Here is a 19,080-nt window from a genome sequence, read left to right on the forward strand (position 1 = left end):
TTTGTTTATTTTCGAGACAGAGTCTCACTCTGTCACCCAGGCTGGAGTAGTGATCTCAGCTCCCTGCAACCTCCACCTCCCAGGTTCAAGCAATTCTCCTGCCTCAATCTCCCAAGTAGTTGGGAGTATAGGTGCACGCCACCATGCCCGGCTAATTTTTTGTATTTTAGTAGAGACGGGGTTTCACCGTGTTGCCCAGGCTGGTCTCGAACTCTGAGCTCAGGCAATCTGCCCACCTCGGCCTCCCAAAGTGCTAAGATTACAGACATGAGCCACTGCACCTGGCCTCTAGCTTACTTTTTAATGCTTTTCTGATTCCTGGACCATTTCCTGGGCCCTGGCCAGGGCAGAGGGCTGAGCCAGCCCTGGACTGTCGGCAGTGGAGGGTAGCAGGGTTGTCCTCTCTGCCTTCTCCCTGCTCACCCCCAGCCTCCTGTAATCTCTCCCACAACCTCACAGTGTTTGAGTTCATGCCATACATGGGCATCACCCTGGCTACCATATTCACCATGCTGAGACTTGCCAATGAAGCCAAGATACGCCAGGCGATTTGTGGTGGTGAGTGTCACACTTGGACCTGCAGGTCTGGCTCGATCAGGGCACTGGAGAGAGATTGCTGGGTAACGAGTAGATGGAGGGGTCGTTGAACAAGAGGTACACGGTTCATTTGTTCTCCAAAGAAGTTTGCTTCATCTTCTACTCTGTGTGGTCTCTGATTGGCGCCCTGAGGCACAGAAGGCTGAGACACGGCGGGTGCCTTTTAGAAGATCCCGGCTTAGAGGGAAGAAGCTGCTACTGCGACTCCATTTATGTTGCTTTGTAGTTAAGCAGTTCAGGAGAGTACAGGAGGGCAATGAGCAATCACAGGAGAGGGAGACTGGGGAAAATGGCTCCATGTGGGGCTCCATGGGGGCTGGTCTTAGATGCTATTTCAGTCTAATCACCTGGCCCCAGATTTTGATTACTTCATGTTCTCGTGGGCTGAAAGGCTTTTTAGAAAAGCCCTAGTGCCTGAGAAAAAGAGGGCCTCACGTCTTCACTGCCCTCTGACCTGGAATCCCCAGGATGTGGGCAGGGTCATGCTCCAGGCCTCGCCCTTGACCCCATCTGTGTCCTTGAAGGGGAGGGACCCAGACACCCCTGAGTGCTCAATGCTCGAACATGCAGGTATGCAGGGTAAAAATGGGGGCATTGGGGGGGGTGGAAGGGCAGGAAGTAGCTGCCCACTATGGCAAGGCACGAGCACACCCTCCGAGGAAGCTGGGCTGGGAAGGCTTGGTTCTGCTTCCAGCTCCTCTGGCACCAACTGCATACCCCTGCTGCCGTTGGTAGCCATGGAGACCTTCTGTGAGACGGTGCAGTTTTATCTGAAGCACCTGGAGGAGAGCGTGTACCCCGTGATGACCGAGGAGCAGTTTGCCCTGAAGCTGTTCCCCATGTATCACTACTTCGTGACTGTGTGGCTGAGGCACCACAACCCCGAGGTGAGATGCACCCCTCTTAAGAGGGCCCAGTGGTCCCCAGGCCATAGCTCCCCAGCCTGTGGGGCTGGGAGGTGCTGAGAGACCATCAGGTCCAGCCTTTCTCCCAGGACCCGAGAGGGTGGTGACCTGACTCATGGCAGAGCCGGGGAACTTGTGGATGCTGAATGGCTGGGACCCACGAGCCTCCTTCACGAGGCCAGCCTTGATGAAGGTTGGCGAGAATCCTGAGAGCACTTGTTACATGCTGGACACTCTACCAGCGTCTTACCCATGGGGGCTATTTTCACACCCCCTCTGTGATGTAGGACTTTATTTGACAAATGAGGAAACTGAGGCACAGGGTGGTTAAGTACCTGCTCGAGGTCATGCGGCTGCTAAGTAGGAGGGACTCAAACATAGCCACCTGTGCAGGAAGGGCCTTGCTCTGCTTCTGAGGCCCCTTCTGTCCTGTGTCCTTGGATTCTGTGGCTGGGGCTGAGGTCACCGGCCTTGCTGGAGGGTCGTGACACAGTGAGTCCAAGAGCCGGCTTCTGGTGGCAGGTGAAGCTGGGGGTGATCAAGTCCCTGAAGCCCATGCTCAACCTCCTTCTGCCCAACGATGACCTGCGGGAGCAGGTCTACGACTACATCCCCCTGCTGCTCGCGGAGTACCAGGGTGGCCTGGAGGCGCTCTTCATCACACAGGTGAGCGGCCGGTCGGGCACGGCTTTGGGCGGGAGGCTTAGGAAATTGGGGGCTCCCGAGGGTCTAAGGGGTATCCTATGGGTGGGAGGGGGGGATGTCAGATATTTTAACACTGTCAACAACCTGACATCTGTGCCCTGCAAGGGAGGGGTGTGGAGCCTGGCACACGTGGGACTTGTGGACAATGAACACTGCCATTCCGGGTGGAAGGGACAGGTGCCGGCCCCTCGGAGGCTGTGGTGAGGCTGTGGCCTTTGCATTAGTTTGTTAGCGCTGCTGTAGCAAAGAACCACACACGGGGAGCTCGAAACAACAGAAATGTGTTCTCTCTCCGGTCTGGAGGTCAGAAGTCCAAACTCAGGGTGTGGGCAGGGCTCTGCTCCTTCTAAAGGTTCTAGGGAAGCAAGCGCTCTTGCCTCTTCCAGCTTCTGGTGGCCCCAAGTGTTCTGTGACAGTGGCGGCGTCACTCCCTTCCTCATGGTGTGGCCTGTCCGTCTGCGTCCTCTTCTCAAAATCCAGGATGATCTCACCTCGAGATCCTGAACTAATTACATTACAAAGACCCTATTTCCAAATAAGGGCACATTCTCAGATTCTGGGTGGGCCTGAATTTTGGGAGGACACCAGTCAACTCAAGGCAGCCTTGGTAAAGGAGTGAGATGTGTGAGATGGAGCGGGGTTCCGAGAGGCGCTGTGGCTGGGGCCGGTGCCAGGTAAAGGAGTCGCTCATCTATAAGCAGGATGTGGGCCTCAGCACTTAAAGCAAGGAGTGGAAAGGGACGTGACTGATTTAGGAGCCATTTGTAGATCATCCTGGCTAAAGAATGAATGGGATTCACTTTCAGCTGAAGGAGGCCTTGAGTGCCACGCTCAGCAGCCTAGCGCAGCACTTCCCAAGCCTTGCTGTGCGTAGGAATGACCTGGGAGCTGGGTGAGATGCAGGCTTGGATTCAGCAGGACTGGGTTAGGGCCAGAGAGTCGGCATTTCTAATCAGCTCCCAGGGATTGCTGATGCTCGGTGGGTCTGTGGGCCTCTGAGTAGCAAGGGTCTAGAGTTTGACCTTGAGTTGGCAGGTCACCTGCCACTGTCTGCCTATCCACTGCAGGTCTTGAGGCAGATCCTGGAAGTGTCAGTCATCACCAACACCCCCGTCCCCCAAATGCAGCTACACACCATTTTCACAGAACTGCATATCCAGGTGAGATTGGCAAGCTTGGCTGGACAAGGGTGTTCTCTGGGTGGATCAGCAGAAAACTGGCGGTGGGAGGCAGCCTGGCCCACGACTCACTCGTGTGCCTCCTGTATCCTGATGAGGTACGAGGCCGTGGTGCCCATGCAGCCCCAGGTATGGTCAGCTCGCTACCCCTGCACCTGTGTCCCCGTGATCTCCTCCACCCTCGCTGCACGCCCCTCCTCAGGTGTGCAACAAGGCCCCGGCCCAACATCAGTACAGCAGCCAGAACCTGAGGGAGATGGTGCACTGCTTCATAGCCCTCGGTGAGGCTCTGCTCGGTGGTGGGGTGCTCCCTGCCTGCCCCGGGGCCTGCTGGGGGACTCTAGGAGTCCGGGTCCCTCTGAGTGCTGGGCTTGGGACTGCCTTGCTGGGCCTGCTCTGGGCCCAGTGGGCATAACTAAAACTGTCCTCCCACCTTGCAGCTCGCTCCTACCCCAAGGAGCTGATGAAGTTCTTCTTTAGCCAGATGGAGACGAGCAAGGAAGCCATCCGCGTGGGGACTCTGAATCTGATTAGGGCTATAGTGAGCGCAGATGGTGAGCCAGGTGGGGTGGGTGGGGCGGGTGGGGCGGGCGGAGTAGGCAGGGAGGGCAGGGTGGAGGACAGGGGAGGCAAGTTTCATTCGTGTCCCGGCATTGCCACTTCCTAGACACTACTGGGTGGGTCAAGAAAGCCAAGGTTCTTGGCAGCTTCACATTTTCTAAGCTTTAGCCTGATCAGCACTATTTCTTACCCTCCCCAAGCCCAACCCTCTGAGTCCGAATTTCAAATTGTTGACCTGAATCCTCCTCCTAACCACCAAAGCTCAATCAGAGGCTGGATATAAGGCCGAACTACACCACGTAGGCATAACCCTGAAGCTCCGTGGACTCAATGTTCAACCATAGTCTAAACATCTGATTTTAATCCCTAAGCCCTAGCTCTAACTTTAGCCTTGTTACGAAAAGAGAACTCCTGTACCTAACCAAGACACTAGTTCACGCTGTGCCTTTGTGTGAGTTTGAAGGCCCCTGCTGGCAGCATGCAGCCCCACGTGGTAGAAGAGTAGTGTGGGCAGCTCCCACTCAGCCCTAAAGTCGGGCAGCTTTGTTCAGTGCACAAACTGGGAGACTGTATATAAAGGGCCTTGTGCTGACATTAAACCTTTCTCTTAAAGAAATGTACATTTAAGTAATGGTGAAATCCTTTTCACCTATTCGATGAATAGAGGTGATAAAGATGATGACTACAGTTTGCCTGGCCATTTTTCTGCAAAAGACTAGATGTAAAAATCCTTTTGGCTTTGCAGGCCGTATAGTCGCTTTCACACCATACCATCATCCTCAGCAAGTTTGTTTCCTTGCTAGTAAACAAACTGGCAAACACTTGCCCAGCCCTTAGGGTGTGCCAGACACTGTGTTAACTCTGTGAGAGAGGCACTGTTGTTATCCACACTTTACAGGCGAGGAAACTGAAGCACAGAAGGGCTATGTAATTCACCCTAGGTCACGCAGCTGGGATGTGGTGGAGCCAGGGTTTGAACCCAGGCCAGGCCTGGCGCCAGGACCTATGCTCTTTGCAGTGGTGCTTTGCAACCTCTGTGTGCCCACTGGGTTCCCAGTGCTCTGTTCCCAGCTGCAGGGACTAAAGAGCTCGTAGGCAGAGATCTTGCCCTCAAGGAGAGTTCACCTGGGTTCAAATGAGACACACACAAAGCAGTGACCAAGGGAATGAGGCGTGGAAAAACAATAGAGGGGAGGGAGATGGTCGGGGAGAGCGTGGCCAGGGAGCCTCCTGCAAAAGTGCCTCTGAGCTTGGGGAATGTGGGGGGAGACAGAACACAAGGCCCTGATGTGGGACGAGCCACCTGACATCCTCCTGAACTGCAGCCCTCCAGCCCACCCGGTTTTCCTCCTTCAGAGCCCAGGATGAGTATCAGGGCCATCTACCTGGCCATCCGAGTGGTCAAGAACACCCTCTCTGACACCCGGTCCAAGGTAACAGGGCAGAGACCTGGAGATGGGGGGCACGCAGGGGACCCTGCCAGGGAGGCAAAGGGAAGTCTGGGCTCTGGGAGGCGGAGGCCTGTGATAGAAAACCCAGCTTTCCATCGGGTCTCGCGTCGGGCTGCAGGATGGTGAGGCCAATGAAGCTGAGGTTCTGCTTCGAGACCTCATTCTCTCCAAGGATCTAGAGTTTTCGGATGGTGCGTCTCAGGCACCACCTTGGACCCAGCAGAGGCCGAGCAAATCCAGCTGCAGCTAGAACCGCTCCGCCGCTTAGGGCTTCTGTGAGGCTTTTATCACAAATGAAAAAAGCAACTAAGGGCTACTCCCCTCCCTGCCCTCAAAAGGCTGAGAACCACAGTCCCAGGCTCCGTGGCAGCCGTGTCCACCTTGGAGTGGAGCTTGGTTCTGGCCGTGGACCGGGGAAGGGAGGTCCAGGGTAGTGAGGGTCTGCACAGCAGTTTTGAGGAAAGTCAGGGAGGGAATGGAGGAGAATTAGGGCTAGAGATTTAGGCAGAGCTGTCTTCAATATTGACCTGGAGGCTATGGAGGGAAGAGAGAAAAGGCTCGTTCTGCATCTCCTGCACATGGTGATTCTCATCAATGGAGCAAGCCCCTGAGAGCCCGGGACAACAGATGGGTTCCCTACTGCCAGGGCTGCTAGCATGGAGCAGAAGAGAGGGAGGGAGCTCCATGTCTCTGCAAGGCTCAGTGAGGCCCCTAGGTGGGCATGCTGCAGAGTGGGACCCCCTGGATGATGTAGGTGGAAGTGGGCGGCAGTCAGGTAGCCCCTGAGGTAGCTTCCTGCTCAAAGAACCCCCAATTCCTAGCTCTCTATATCAGAGGATCGGGTGCCCTGGAGCCCACCCCAACCCCCAGCATGTCGACCGCCCTGTCCCCTCAGGTGAGGATGGCTATTCTCCGCATCATTGGGCAATTGGCTCTCTCTGGCTACCAGGAGAGAATCAAAGGCTGGGGCCTGAAGTACGTGTCTGTGCAGCTGACCTTAACCACCTACAAACTGGTGAGTGGCCCTGACATGCAGACCACAGAGCAGCTGGACTTGGAAATGGTTTCCTCAGTGTTGAGGGGAGAATGCCACTCAGCACACCTGTGCTGGAACCTGTGTATCCATTCATGATGTGAGTTCATAGACACACAGTGAACCTGGGGTCCTAGACACGTGCACAGCTCTGAGCATTCTGGAGACTCTATCTGGGCACGGAGCCCCCGGGGAGTGAGGATACCACACCCGAGACCACAGCAAGCCCCGGCCAGGCCACAGGTGGGAATCCCTTGATTCTTTCTTTCAGACAAATCACCGGGAGAACTTTTCTCACAGGGACTTGGAGGAGAGAATGGTCCACAAAGTCACCATGGACACTGTAAAGATCATTACCTCTTCTGTCAGTGGGATGACCAACGTGAGTGAGCCCTGCCCCACCCACACAGTGGGTCACCACGCCAGGCTGGGGGTGAACCACATGTGCCCAGAATTCCACATCTTAGCTTCTTCCATTCCTGCTATTTGGAGTGTTCAGGGGCTTTCCTCCTCCAGCTGCCTGCAATTACTCAAAACCCAGTTCCAAAGCCGGGTCCTTGATGGGAACTTACTCTTCATCTCTCTACCCCTAGAGGCTGGGCAGTGCAGGACATCAGCGTGGTGGCAGTATCAGTCTGTATCATTTCACTGAGTACCTGAAATGTGTCCATTACTTTAAGGCCCGTGTGTGTGTGTGTGTGTGTGTGTGTGTGTGTAGACCAGTGATTTTCATGGTTTAATTTTGTAAACATTCATTGAGTTCTTACCCTGTGAAAGACAGGAGAGGAATGTGCTCTAAGAGGAATCAGTGTGACTGGAAGGAGTTCACGGGCTATGGGAGAAACAAATGTGTCAACTTTTAATTGCAACAAAATGTGACATAGCAATAAGATAGGAAAAATGTACCATGAGAGCATCAAGGAGGGAACGATTATCCATTAAGTGAGGCTGCAGGCGAGATGATCCCTGTCCAGCGACAGCTTTTTTAAATCGCAGAAATAATAATAATCATCATCATCACAGCTACAGTCCATGTGGCACCAACATAAAACAGGTATACTGTACTGGGTGTGCAACATGTACAGTCTTGTTTAATTATCCCAACAACTACCCCATAGAGGGTAGTTGTTATCCTGATTTTGTAAATGAAGAAACCGAAGCCCAGAGGAATTCATTAATTTGCTCAAGGCCTCACAGCTGGTAAACAACAGAGCCAGGATTGAAATTCCCGTTCTAATTCACTATGCCACCTTTATGGGGAAGCCCAGGAGCTGGGAGATTCTAGTCCTGGCGGCTGGAACAGGTTAAGTCATTGCACTTGATAGTTGGTGGCACAAGAACCTCACCCTAAACTCCTAGGGGTGGGGGTGGGGTGAAGAGGGATTACAATTAGCTGGGCGTGTTGAAAGAGGAGATGGTGGGGTGAAGTTGGAGACACAGCTCCAAGAATCTATATTGGTCACGGTTCTCCAGAGAAACAGAACCAGTGGAAGACATATGTAGTCTGATTTATTTTAAGGGAGTGACTCATGCAGTTGTGGGGGCTGGCAAGTCTGACAGCCATGTGGCAGCCCAGCAGGATGCTGCAGTCTTGTGGCTGAATAGTGTCTTCCTCAGAGAAACCTCAGCGTTTCACCCTTAAGGCATTTCACCCACCTATGCTATTGAGGATAATCTCTTTCGTGGATTATGCACTTTCATCACATCTACAGGCTACCTTCACAGCAACACCTAGATTCGTAGTTGACTGAAAGACTGGGTATTCTCGCCTAGCCAAGTTGACACACAAAACTGACCATATACCAGTCACGTGCAACTGGATCATCTGCCCAGGGTGCACCTGTAGGGGACTTGGGATCAGAGGAAGGGCCCTGGTGAGGAGGGTGTGATGGGTGTGGGTTTGTATGAGGCTGGCAGAGACAGGAGTTGGCAGTGTGCATGCTGCCCCCAGCAGGGACTGGCAGACTCTCTTGCCACATCAGGGTGGGTGACACTGAAATGCCCCTGACAAAGACTGGGGTTGACCATGGAGCCAGTTCAGGGCTGAGACTGTCAGGGGACAGCTCTGGGGATGTGGGGTTGGGGCTGGCACCATGGCGAAGTCTGACTATTTTCCTTAGAGGCCCAGGACTTGGGCTCATTCTGGGCCCCTTTCTCTCCCATCCCCACCCCAGGAGTTTTGGGTGAGGCTCCTGTGCTACATCATGGAGACGGACTACATGGAAGCCTTGACTCCTATCTGTATCAGCCTCACAAACCTGGCAGAGCACCAGCTCCATGGCCAGGACGTGGATGTCAGCGTGGCTGGCAAGAGCAGGCAAAGTGGGTAAAGCTCCTGTGCCAGCTGGTGGGATTGGGCAGGTGGGCTGGCTCCTTATCTGGGAATGTCCACCTCTCTCCTTATTTCTCCTACCCTCATTCCCCCTTCTCCTGAAAACATACAAGTCCAAATTAATGCTACTGCTGCCTACCTGGCTCTTAGTGCCTACCTGGTCATATCTAGGACATGTTCAAATTGTATAAACTTCCTTCTGGGTAGCTCACTCATGTCCTGTCCCCCCAGCCCACACCCCTGGTCCAGATCCCGACCTTGGGAGCTCCTAGCCCAGGCTTTCCCATGCATGACCTTACTGGGCCTCTGCTCTGTCTCACTTCTCTGAGCCAGCTAGAGTAACTATAAGGATCCCATCCTCTGTAGACTACCCTCACTGTGGTCTGCTCAGAGTAGGCACTATTAACACCAGGCTCTCAAAACAGCTATGCCCACCTACCATGCTTTCTGCTGTCCCCTTCCCTCCCACCTCTGGCCCCAAGGGCATGGCTGGCAATGGAGGTGATTGATGGGGACCTTTAGGATCCAGGGCTTGTGAAGAGCAGAACCTGCTCTCTGACTTTGATCTAAACAAGCCAGCCAGGTGATCCTCTGAGTCTTCCTCATGCCCCTCTCACTCTTGAACTGGGCTGAGTCCTCTCCAGGGCCCCTGCAATTGCGTCTTCTCAGCAGGCCTGGCCTTGCCCTTGTCCATTTGTTTGCACACTGTTGGCTTGCTTTTCATGGGCTCATTGGCTCCCAAAGCCTGTGGAGAGAGTCAGGAGTGGGCAGAAGGGCAGTGTCTAATCACTCTTGGCTCAAAAGAGGCCAAGGTTCACAGTAAGAGATAAAACATTGTCATGGCAAGTCCTGGTGTCCACTACAAAATGGGCATAGCCTGAAAAGAGCATCTTCTAAACCTCAACCCATTAGCACGATTCTCCCCTCTTCCCAGGATAAGTGAAATGTAATGATGTTCTTAGAAAATTCCCTGTGCCAACCCATTCTCCATTCCGGGGGTTTGGGGAACAAGATAATGCTGGGGAAGCACTTTCTAGGGTGAAGTCCCTAGATGGGGACACAGGAGCATGTCCTGGTATGAGGCAGGAAGGCTCAGCTGGGTTGCATTTCCTTCAATCAGTGGAGCTGCCTGCGCCTCAGAAGCTGCTGGCCCGTCTCCTGGTGAGTGGCTGACCTGCATCATGCCCTGGCCTGGCAAGGCCATGCCCTGTGGCACCTCTTCCTTGAGCTCCTTATTCCCAGAGCCCCAGGGGTAGAAGGAAGCCGGGATGCAATGAGGGATTTTGATGCTCTGCAGGACAGGGCATTCCATGTCCCTGTCATCCCTCTCGAGTGTGGTAGAGGCAGTGCACTTAAAATAATTGAGGAGCTAGCCTGGATCTGCTCCTAAATTCCTCTGCCCAAAGCATCTCCATGACATGGCCAATGCCTGCCTACCCCTGGGGGTTGGCTCAGTCCAGGACCCGTGAGTTCTCCTGTTTATGTTAACTGTGGACATTCATCCATATTGCACTGAAGCCTGGGGTGGGGAGGGAGACCAGGTCTGGCTCCTCATCCCCCCTCCTTTCTGCAGTGTCTTCTGCAGGTACATTCTCTATTTGAAATCCCTATTTGAAAGCCACCCATCTTGTCTTATTCCTCCCTTTAAAAATGAGGACAATGAACTCCAAGACAGGGAGTAAGGTGCTCATGTGCTATTTCACTGGAGTCTTGGTGCCCTCCAGGTGCTGATGTCATCACCTTACAAGGGGGAGGGTCGTGGGATAGCCATGCTCAACCTCTTAAGGACCCTCAGCCAGAGCATCGCACCCTCCATGGCTGACATGTGGGAGCTGGAGATCCCGCTACTTGTCCAGTACCTGGAAGGTGAGGTGCCCAGGGAGCCCATCCCAAGCCAACCTTCCAATCCCTGTACATGCTGGGTTTCTAATCATATGACTTGAATAACAAGAGCTGAGGCTCACAGTGGACCCATAGAGCTCACTTTGGTTCTGAGAACTGATTGAGCAGCTTGGGAAGGTGGGGAGTGCAATGCGGCGTGTGATGAGTTCATCCATGGAGGGCCTCAAATGCCAGGCTAAGGAGGCATGGAGGGCCTGGAAGATCAGACTTAGGGGAGCAGTAGAAGAAAGTGACATGTGTAACCATGCATGTGTTCCTGCAGAACATACTGAGTTCACTTGGGATCAGAAAGCCTGGGAGGACAAGCTGATTCAGGTAAAGGGATAACACTTTTACTGAGGCCTGGGAGGAGGAGAAAGACAGGAGCAGATGGAAAGGCATTTGGTGGGCTTGGCATTTGGGGAGTTTGGAAGCCCCTAAAGGATATGTTCTTCTTCTGTCAGAGAAGTCTTGGGAATTACAGAGTCCATAGCTGTGCCTATTCACGGGGAGAACTGAGAGAACCTTCCATCCCAATAGCCAGATGCCCAAGAGGGCAGCAGGGAGTGACACCCCTCCTGCCAGCCCACAGAGCCACAGTCATTCCTTAGACCCACCGAACATCATTAGCACTGGATCGGGGATGTATGGACTTAGTGATCTGGAGATGTGGGCAAGGGAAGCGAGAGAGGGCCTCAAGCTCACATAGCATTTCCAGAGACAAGGCAAGAACAGGAATGAAGGCCCTTGGCCCTTCCTACCAACGTCTTGTGCCTCCCCAGTTTCTGCAAAACTCCCTCAAGAAGACCCGGGGGTCCAGCTGGAGCCTGCGCTTGAGCAAAGAGCTGAACAACCAGATTGTGAGCTTCGACAGTCCCTCTCTGGAGAAGGTTCGTCTTCACAGGGACAGTACAGTTTGGACAGGGAGGAGACTCCAGAAATAATGGGGTTGAGAGGATTACACTGTGAATGTGAGATCAGCTGGACCTGTGGCTGTTTACAGGGTCCTGGGAGGAGAGATGGGTGGTCTAGTTTGGTGGTTTTAGTTTTGGTTTGTTTTTTTGTTTTGTTTTGTTTTGTTGATCTTCCAGATTCTGGTTAGCAATCACATGTGTATATTCCTTCCATAAAAACAAAACTATACCACATTGCTACAAAACTCTAAAACACTGTTGAAAGAAATCAGAGAGGGTCTCAATAAATAGAAAGCACCCCATGTTCATGGTTTGAAGGATGCTATATTTCATTATTTTGCATGTGGATTTCTAGTTATCCTAGCACCATTTGTTGAAAAAAAAAAAAAACTACTCTTTCGCCATTGAATTGTCTTGGCACCCTTCTTGAAAATAACCATACATGTGAGAGTTTATTTCTGGACTCTCAATTCTATTTTATCAATCTGTATGTCTATCCTTATGCCAGTATCTCACTGTCTTGTTTACTGCAATTGTGTAAGGAGTTTTACTGCAGTTGTGTAAGAAGTTGAAATTGAGAAGTTTGATACTCTCAAATGATGATACTCTCCAAATTTATTATTAGTTTTAGCATAACCCCTGTCATAATCCAAGCTAGTTCTTTTATTTTTCAGAGACTGACAAATTGATCCCAAAATTTATTTGGAAATACCAGGGGCTCTGAACAGCCAAAATAATTATGTTGAAAAGAAGAATAAAGTTGGAGGATTCAAACTTCTCAGATTCAACTTCTTACACAACTCCAGTAAAACTCCTTACACAATTGCAGTAAACAAGACAGTGAGATACTGGCATAAGGATAGACGTACAGATTGATAAAATAGAATTGAGAGTCCAGAAATAAACTCTCACATGTATGGTTAATTTATTTTCAAGAAGGGTGCCAAGACAATTCAATGGGAAAAGAGTAGTCTTTTTTTTTTTCAACAAATGGTGCTAGGATAACTAGAAATCCACATGCAAAATAATGAAATTGGATCCCTTCCTCACATCATATGTAAAACTAAATCAAAATGAATCACAGACCTAAATAAAAGAACTAAAAGTATAAAATTATAGAAAAACATGGAGTAAATCTGTGACCTTTGGTTAGGCAAAGCCTTCTTAGATATGACATCAAAAAGCACACGTGACAAAAAAAATTGTACATCATAAAAATTAAAACCTCTTGTGCTAAAAATAATATAATATAGACAGTGAAAAAGAAGGACATTAGGAAGAATATGTTCTTCCAGAACAGACCAAAGACTTAAGTGTACAAAATAAGACCACGGAAAAATTAGAAGAATATATTGATGAATGTTTTTATAATCTTAACGTGGAATAACCTTTATATGCCTGCAAACCGAGAAAGACAAGGGAAAAGAGATAAACTTTATAGAAATTAACATTTTTGTGTGGTTCCACTACTTCCTGTTTGTTTTCTCATCTCTAAAAACAATAATAATATTTACCTTATAGAGTTGTGGTGAGGATTTAATGAAATAATACATGGTTGTTCTCATTTTTTCTCCAAATATAAAACATAATTCTTACAAATAAAAAAGAAAAAACCCATCAAAAAATGGGAAAAAGAAAATAGCCAGAAATTCAAAGAATTAAATCATGATAATATGAAAAGATGATCAGCACAACTAATAATCAAAGAAACACCTCACAGTGAAAACGTTCTACTTCTCCCTGATTATGACCTATGTTGAGCAGTAGGTGGAGAAATTGGTGCTCTTGATTTGTTGATGGGAGTGTAAATTGGTTCAACTTACACAGGAATTGAACAAATTTACACTTCCCCCTTTAATTCATATAACATGCCTGCCCTTATGTGGTCTGATCTCCCAGAATAACCTGAACATTTATTTTATTTATTTATTTTTTAATTTTTTATTTCCATAGGTTCTTGGGGAACAGGTAGTCTTTGGTTACATGCATAAGTGGTAATTTGTGAGATTTTGGTGCACCCATCACCCGAGCAGTATACCCTATACCCAATTTGTAGTCTTTTATCACCCACCCACTTCCCATCCTTTCCCCGAGTCCCCAAAGTCCATTGTATCATTCTTATGCCTTTGCGTTCTCACAGCTTAGCTCCCACTTATGAGTGAGAACATATGATGTTTGGTTTTCCATTCCTGAGTTACTTAGAATAATAGTCTACGATCTCATCTAGGTTGCTGCAAATGCCATTAATTCATTCTTTTTTATGGCTGAATAGTATCCCATTGTGTGTGTGTGTGTGTGTGTGTGTGTGTGTGTGTGTGTGTGTCACAGTTTCTTTATCCACTCGTTGATTGATGGGCATTTTTGCAATTGTGAATTGTGCTGCTATAAATGTGTGTGCAAGTATTCTCTGCACATTAAAAAAAAAGAAAGAATGTGTGGCAAACTCTCCTCAACAGCACCCCCTGGAGGCTGGCCGTAGGGAGGCCTGAGCTCCTTTCTCCCTTCTGCCTCTCCAGGGCTTTCTGTACCGGGCCTTGGGCCTCACCTTGGCCACAGGCCTGGAGGCCAGCAAGGTGGAGGTCCTGCTGTTGGAGCTGCTGTATAAGACAGACTACAGTAATGACTTTGACTGCGAGGTGAGGGTGCCTGTAACCCCTTCCTGTCCACCAGATGCCTCTGGACCCTCAGGGGACATATGTGTTCATGTGCCTGCAGGTGTTTTGTGTACATGTGTGTGTGCCATGCATGTGTGTGTGGGGGGGTCCTCCTCTGCCCTCTGGCCCCTGCCCTCACCCTGACTGGTTGGGTCTCCCTGTAGGGTGTGATTCTGTGCTTTGGCCTGTGTGCCCGGGGCCAGGTAAAAACGGTGCTAAATGTGCTTCATGACTTTGAGGAGAGGATCCAGGAGTCAGAGCAGTCCTGGCAGATCAGTGCTTGGCGGGTAAGGCACCCTCGCTCCACAACTGGGTCTTGGGACCTCTTAGCACAGTGCTCTGGACACTGACACAAGGCCCTTTCTAGATCTCAGTAGGAAACTTGCCTCCCACAGTGTCTCCTGTCACCAAAGTGACTGAGATATTGTCTTAGACTGAGACCTCCTGGACAGAGCTTTTGCTATTGGATCATCTTAAAAATGCAGGGTGGGCCTTTCCAGGACCCAGATACTGTCACGGAGTCCCAGCCGCTTACTACTCATGGCAGTGTTGGGGGGGGGTTCAGACTGACAGCAGGGGCTCCCTGGGTGCTGATTGGGGAAATGCAGAGTCCCAGGCTCCATGCAGACCCACAGGATCTGAAGAAGCAGTTCAAGTAGTGCTCAGTGGGTGCTTGGCACTAGGAGCTCTGCCTCAGTGAATGGACGGTGGTGGGATGGAGGGGCTCTACCCGCCATTGCAGGGTGAGAACACTGAAGCTTGTCCATAGACATGTGGCTGGTTCAGTGGTGAAGCCAGGATTTGGACCCAGACAGCCCATGGCCCCATCCTCTGAAAGCTGCCCCTCCCTGCTACAGGGGATGGTCTCACCGACTGGCTGATATCCTAGTGGGAAACCATCTGAAGCCATTGCCCATGCCTCAGGCTTTGCCCTTGACCTGGAACCCTTGCCCTGGGGTCTGGTTGTTTGGATGGAGAGAATGGAGAGTGTCCTAGGCTTCGTCCCAGCTTCTCTGCAAAGAGGACCTGACACCTGGATTTCTACTCAGCCTGGGGGTGGGGGGCATTGGGGCCCCTGCTCCCCATCCACAGTGGGTTTGGTGGCCTCCAATATCTCCTCCCAGTCAGACATTGTTCTGAGGGTGTGAGCACCATGAGGACAAGGTGGAGGCTGTCGGTTCCCATTGGATTTCCAGCCTCGTGTGTACCTGGCCTGTAGCCAGTGCCCGGAAGTGAAGGTATGAGGTGTGCAAGCAACCTCTGTTTATCGATGCTTACATGAGTACCTTCCCCCACAGCAGATGGGTGGTTCGGGCATCTATGGCCCTGGCCTGTCTTGCTCCCTACTGCATGCCCAGTGCCTGGTGTCTAGTAGATGCTCAATAAAGATGCATTGAGTAAATGCATGAATGCATGAAAAAGTGATGAGCACTTCAGGCAGTTAGAAAACAGGTGAAGCACCACCACCTGATTTGATGGATCCTTTGGTCATGTGGCCAGAGACCACCACCTGCATCTGCAGTGGCCCCTGCTGCCCCCAGTGGTTCTTCTTCTCTTTGGCCTTGTAGAAGGACCACCCCTGGAGGCGGGAGACGGTGAAGAGTGCCCTCATGGTGATGTACAGCTGTGTGGCCTCCTACTGCCACCCCCAGATGCTCCTCAACCTCGTGGACAGCCCCATCACCGCTAAGATCATTCACCACTACGTCAGCAGCTGCCAGGTAGCCCCATCTGCTGCCTGGAGGGATGTCTTCGGGGCCAGGCTGGTGGGGAGTAGCCCTCTGCCACTCTCTGGACACCTGCATCGCTACCCAGGGGACATCCTACTCAAGGGACATCCAGGTGTCCTACCTGATGCTCAGCATGTGGGAAGCCCATTGTGCCCAAATGTGCCATTCTCTGTGCTTTGGTGTCATGCAGATGGGGTGGCACGAGGTGAAGACCACCCTTTCCCCAGAGTGCTGGGCGGGGTCCCCAGAAGCTACAAGATGAACTCCACCTCTTTCCAGCCTCTCCCACTCCCTCTTCTCCCACCTCTGGCCCTCCCTGACATTGACCCAGACCCTTTCATAAGGAACAAGAGGTAGAGTTGTCTTCAAAAACATGCAGAGGGACTGGCTATCTACTTGGAATGGCAAGGAGGGGAAAACACAGAGAATAAAGCAAAAAGTGTTTTTAAAATCTGTGGCAAAATACACATAACATAGTTTATCATCATAACCATTTTTAAGTGTATGTGTAGTTCAGTGGCATGAGGTACGTTCACATTGCGCAACCGTCGCTGCCATCCATCTCCAGGATTCTTCATTTTGCAAAACTGAAATCCTATATCCATTCAGCACCAACTCCACATTCCCTTCTCCCTCCAGCCCTGGCAACCACCTTTCCTCTTTCTGTCTGTGTGGCTTTGACTAGTCCAGATACCTCATCTAAGTGCAATCATATGACAGTTGTCCTTGTGTGTCTGGCTTATTTCATTTAGCATAATGTCCTCAAGGTTCATCCATGTAAAAGCAAATGTTTCCTCAATAACCTATCCTGCCTCTATGGCGACACATAGGGCTCAAGGCCCTTGGTCACTGAAGGCAGCCCCTGAGCTGCTTTGCTGCCCTAGGGATACTTGGGGAGGTGGCATCTTCCATGGTGTGTTAATTCATTTTAATGCTGCTGCTAACGGTATACCTGAAACTGGAAACAAAAAGAGGTTTAATTGGACTTAGAGTTCCACATGGCTGGGGAGGCCTCAGAATCATGGCAGGAGATGAAAGGCACTTCCTACATGGTGGTGGCCAGAGAAAAATGAGGAAGAAGCAAAAGTGGAAACTCCTGATAAACCCATCAGATCTCATGAGACTTATTCACTATCATGAGAATAGCATGGGAAAGACTGGCTCCCATGATTCAATTACTGCCCTCTGGGTCCCTCCCACAACACATGGGAATTCTGGGAGATATAATTCAAGTTGAGATTTGAATGGGGACACAGCCAAACCATATCACGTGTGGACCCAGGTGCTGCACCTCACCTCATATCCCTGCCATGTGCCTGTGGCCCTGCCATGTGGCAGGTGCTCCATTCATGTGGTTGAAGGACAGAGGGAGGCTGGCCATCTCTCAGAGCATTCAACATTGAACTCTTTCTTCAGAGCAAAAGGAGTCCAGAAGCAGAGGCTGCAGCTTGGATTCTTCTGGGGCTGCTCACAAACATCCTCTCTCTCCTTTTCCTCTTCTGGGAACAGGATGTCTGTCTCAAAATGGCCTTCATAAAGAGTGTTGTGCAGGTTACCAAGGCCATCAACAACATCAAGGACCTGGAGGACTTTCAGTTTGCCCAGAAGACGACTCTGACTAGCATCATAGTGGTAAGCTGGGTGGGGCACTTCGTTGGCCCTGGGTCCTGGTTTTGGGGTCTAACTCCCTGCAGTGAGAGGTTTTCAAAGTTCCTGAGGGTATCTGCAGAGTTCTCTGAAACGCTTATCTGTCTTGGCTCTGTTTTGACCTAACTGTAGGAGTTCTCAGAATCATTTTTGTGTCTGATAAAGTGTTTCATAGCCAGTCAATGATCTGGAAACCAGGTTGGGAGATTCCGACTGTTTTGGGTCCTGCAGTGCCCAGGGCAGCTGGTTCAGGCCTGATAGACAGAGGTCCCCGAGGCTGGCTTAGCTGTAGCTTCACTGTCTCCCTGTTGGAGGGCTTTAGGGGCAGGGATCTGCTGGAAGCAGGGCTTAGAGTGAAGCTCTGAAGGATGCATGTAGGGATGTAAGACAAAAAAAATGTCCACTGTCCAAAGGCTGGTGGAGCCTGTGGGGCTGCCAATGTCCTTCGTCCCAGACCTCCCTACCCATGTCATTGCCAGTGCCTTGGCCCCTCAAAGCTGCCTGGGTTGTGCTGGAAGTGGCCCTTGAGGGACATGAGGTGTAGGCGGAACAGAAGGTAATGAGCAGAAAATGGGACTGACTTGGCTCTCACTCTGGCCAGGAGCTTTCAACCTGTGCTTTCACGCTAGCCTGGAGCAGCCCTGTAAAATGGGTCTCCAGGTCTTGTTTTACAGAGAAGGGACTTGGGCTCAGGCAGGGCGAGGGCTGGCCCAGGGGCACACAGCAAGTAGATGAGCAACCCAAGCTGGGAGCCCGGGCCCACCTTGGGCCCCGCTCCTACTCTGCTGCCTCCCCTAAGATGCCAAAAGCCAAATGCCCTAAAAAGAAAGAGATGTGGGATGCTAGAGCGCTTTGCGAAGTGCCAGGTCTTCCCTGGGCTAACACTGGGGAGTGCTGCCACCATCATGGTCACCAAATGCCACCACCCCTGCTTGTGTTGGACAGGCGGTCCTCGAGGCGGAGCCAACCAACAACCTGGTTTCTCCAGTGCGAGCCTTGGCGATGGAGGCCCTCTCGCACCTGAGGTCAGCTGGGCCCCGCCCGCATCCCATCCCAAGGGGTAGGGAGGAGTTCAAGACCAATCCTTGGTTCTCCTTCAGGAGTTGCACCTCCTTTTTCCTCGCCTGCCTCCGTAGCAGGGGTCTCGTTGGTGGCTCCCCGGGCAATGGGCCAGCCTAGAAGATGGGGGTGGGCCTCGGCCACTCCTTCCTATAATTCTCAGCAGGATTTCAAGCTGAAAATCCTGCTTCTCCTTGGATTTATGGCATGTGGGTGGGCTGCTCTTCAGTTGATTGGGGATATTTTGAGTGAAATAACAGTGATAACACTGAAGAGCATTGCAGGCATCCTTCAAGATGAGTCAGGCTCAGTCAATGAGTTGAAGGGCTCAGTCAACTATTTGTTGATACCATTCATACTAAGTGATCCAATGCCTAAGATGTGCCTTCCTGGAGATGTCAATCCATTGGTGGGGAGGGGGAAAGGGTAAGAA

The 19,080-nt window shown here is 51.1% G+C and overlaps 1 protein-coding gene across 1 annotated transcript in view; it reads left to right on the plus strand.

The window, feature by feature from the left end:
* Nucleotides 1-19,080, plus strand: part of MROH2A (maestro heat like repeat family member 2A) — a 57,526-nt gene that overhangs the window by 17,181 nt on the left and 21,265 nt on the right. Inside the window, exons 6-24 of the mRNA XM_037741750.1 lie at nt 460-558; nt 1,333-1,484; nt 2,025-2,168; nt 3,275-3,367; nt 3,588-3,666; nt 3,826-3,939; nt 5,303-5,379; nt 6,293-6,412; nt 6,702-6,812; nt 8,605-8,752; nt 9,883-9,923; nt 10,487-10,628; nt 10,927-10,979; nt 11,426-11,533; nt 14,074-14,193; nt 14,376-14,498; nt 15,780-15,932; nt 17,451-17,573; nt 18,534-18,613. Coding sequence (XP_037597678.1) covers nt 460-558; nt 1,333-1,484; nt 2,025-2,168; nt 3,275-3,367; nt 3,588-3,666; nt 3,826-3,939; nt 5,303-5,379; nt 6,293-6,412; nt 6,702-6,812; nt 8,605-8,752; nt 9,883-9,923; nt 10,487-10,628; nt 10,927-10,979; nt 11,426-11,533; nt 14,074-14,193; nt 14,376-14,498; nt 15,780-15,932; nt 17,451-17,573; nt 18,534-18,613 — 2,080 coding nt within the window. The remainder of the gene's footprint in view (nt 1-459; nt 559-1,332; nt 1,485-2,024; nt 2,169-3,274; nt 3,368-3,587; nt 3,667-3,825; nt 3,940-5,302; nt 5,380-6,292; nt 6,413-6,701; nt 6,813-8,604; nt 8,753-9,882; nt 9,924-10,486; nt 10,629-10,926; nt 10,980-11,425; nt 11,534-14,073; nt 14,194-14,375; nt 14,499-15,779; nt 15,933-17,450; nt 17,574-18,533; nt 18,614-19,080) is intronic.

This window comes from Cebus imitator, unplaced genomic scaffold, assembly GCF_001604975.1.
Source record: "Cebus imitator isolate Cc_AM_T3 unplaced genomic scaffold, Cebus_imitator-1.0 Scaffold106, whole genome shotgun sequence".
Lineage (NCBI taxonomy): Eukaryota > Metazoa > Chordata > Mammalia > Primates > Cebidae > Cebus > Cebus imitator.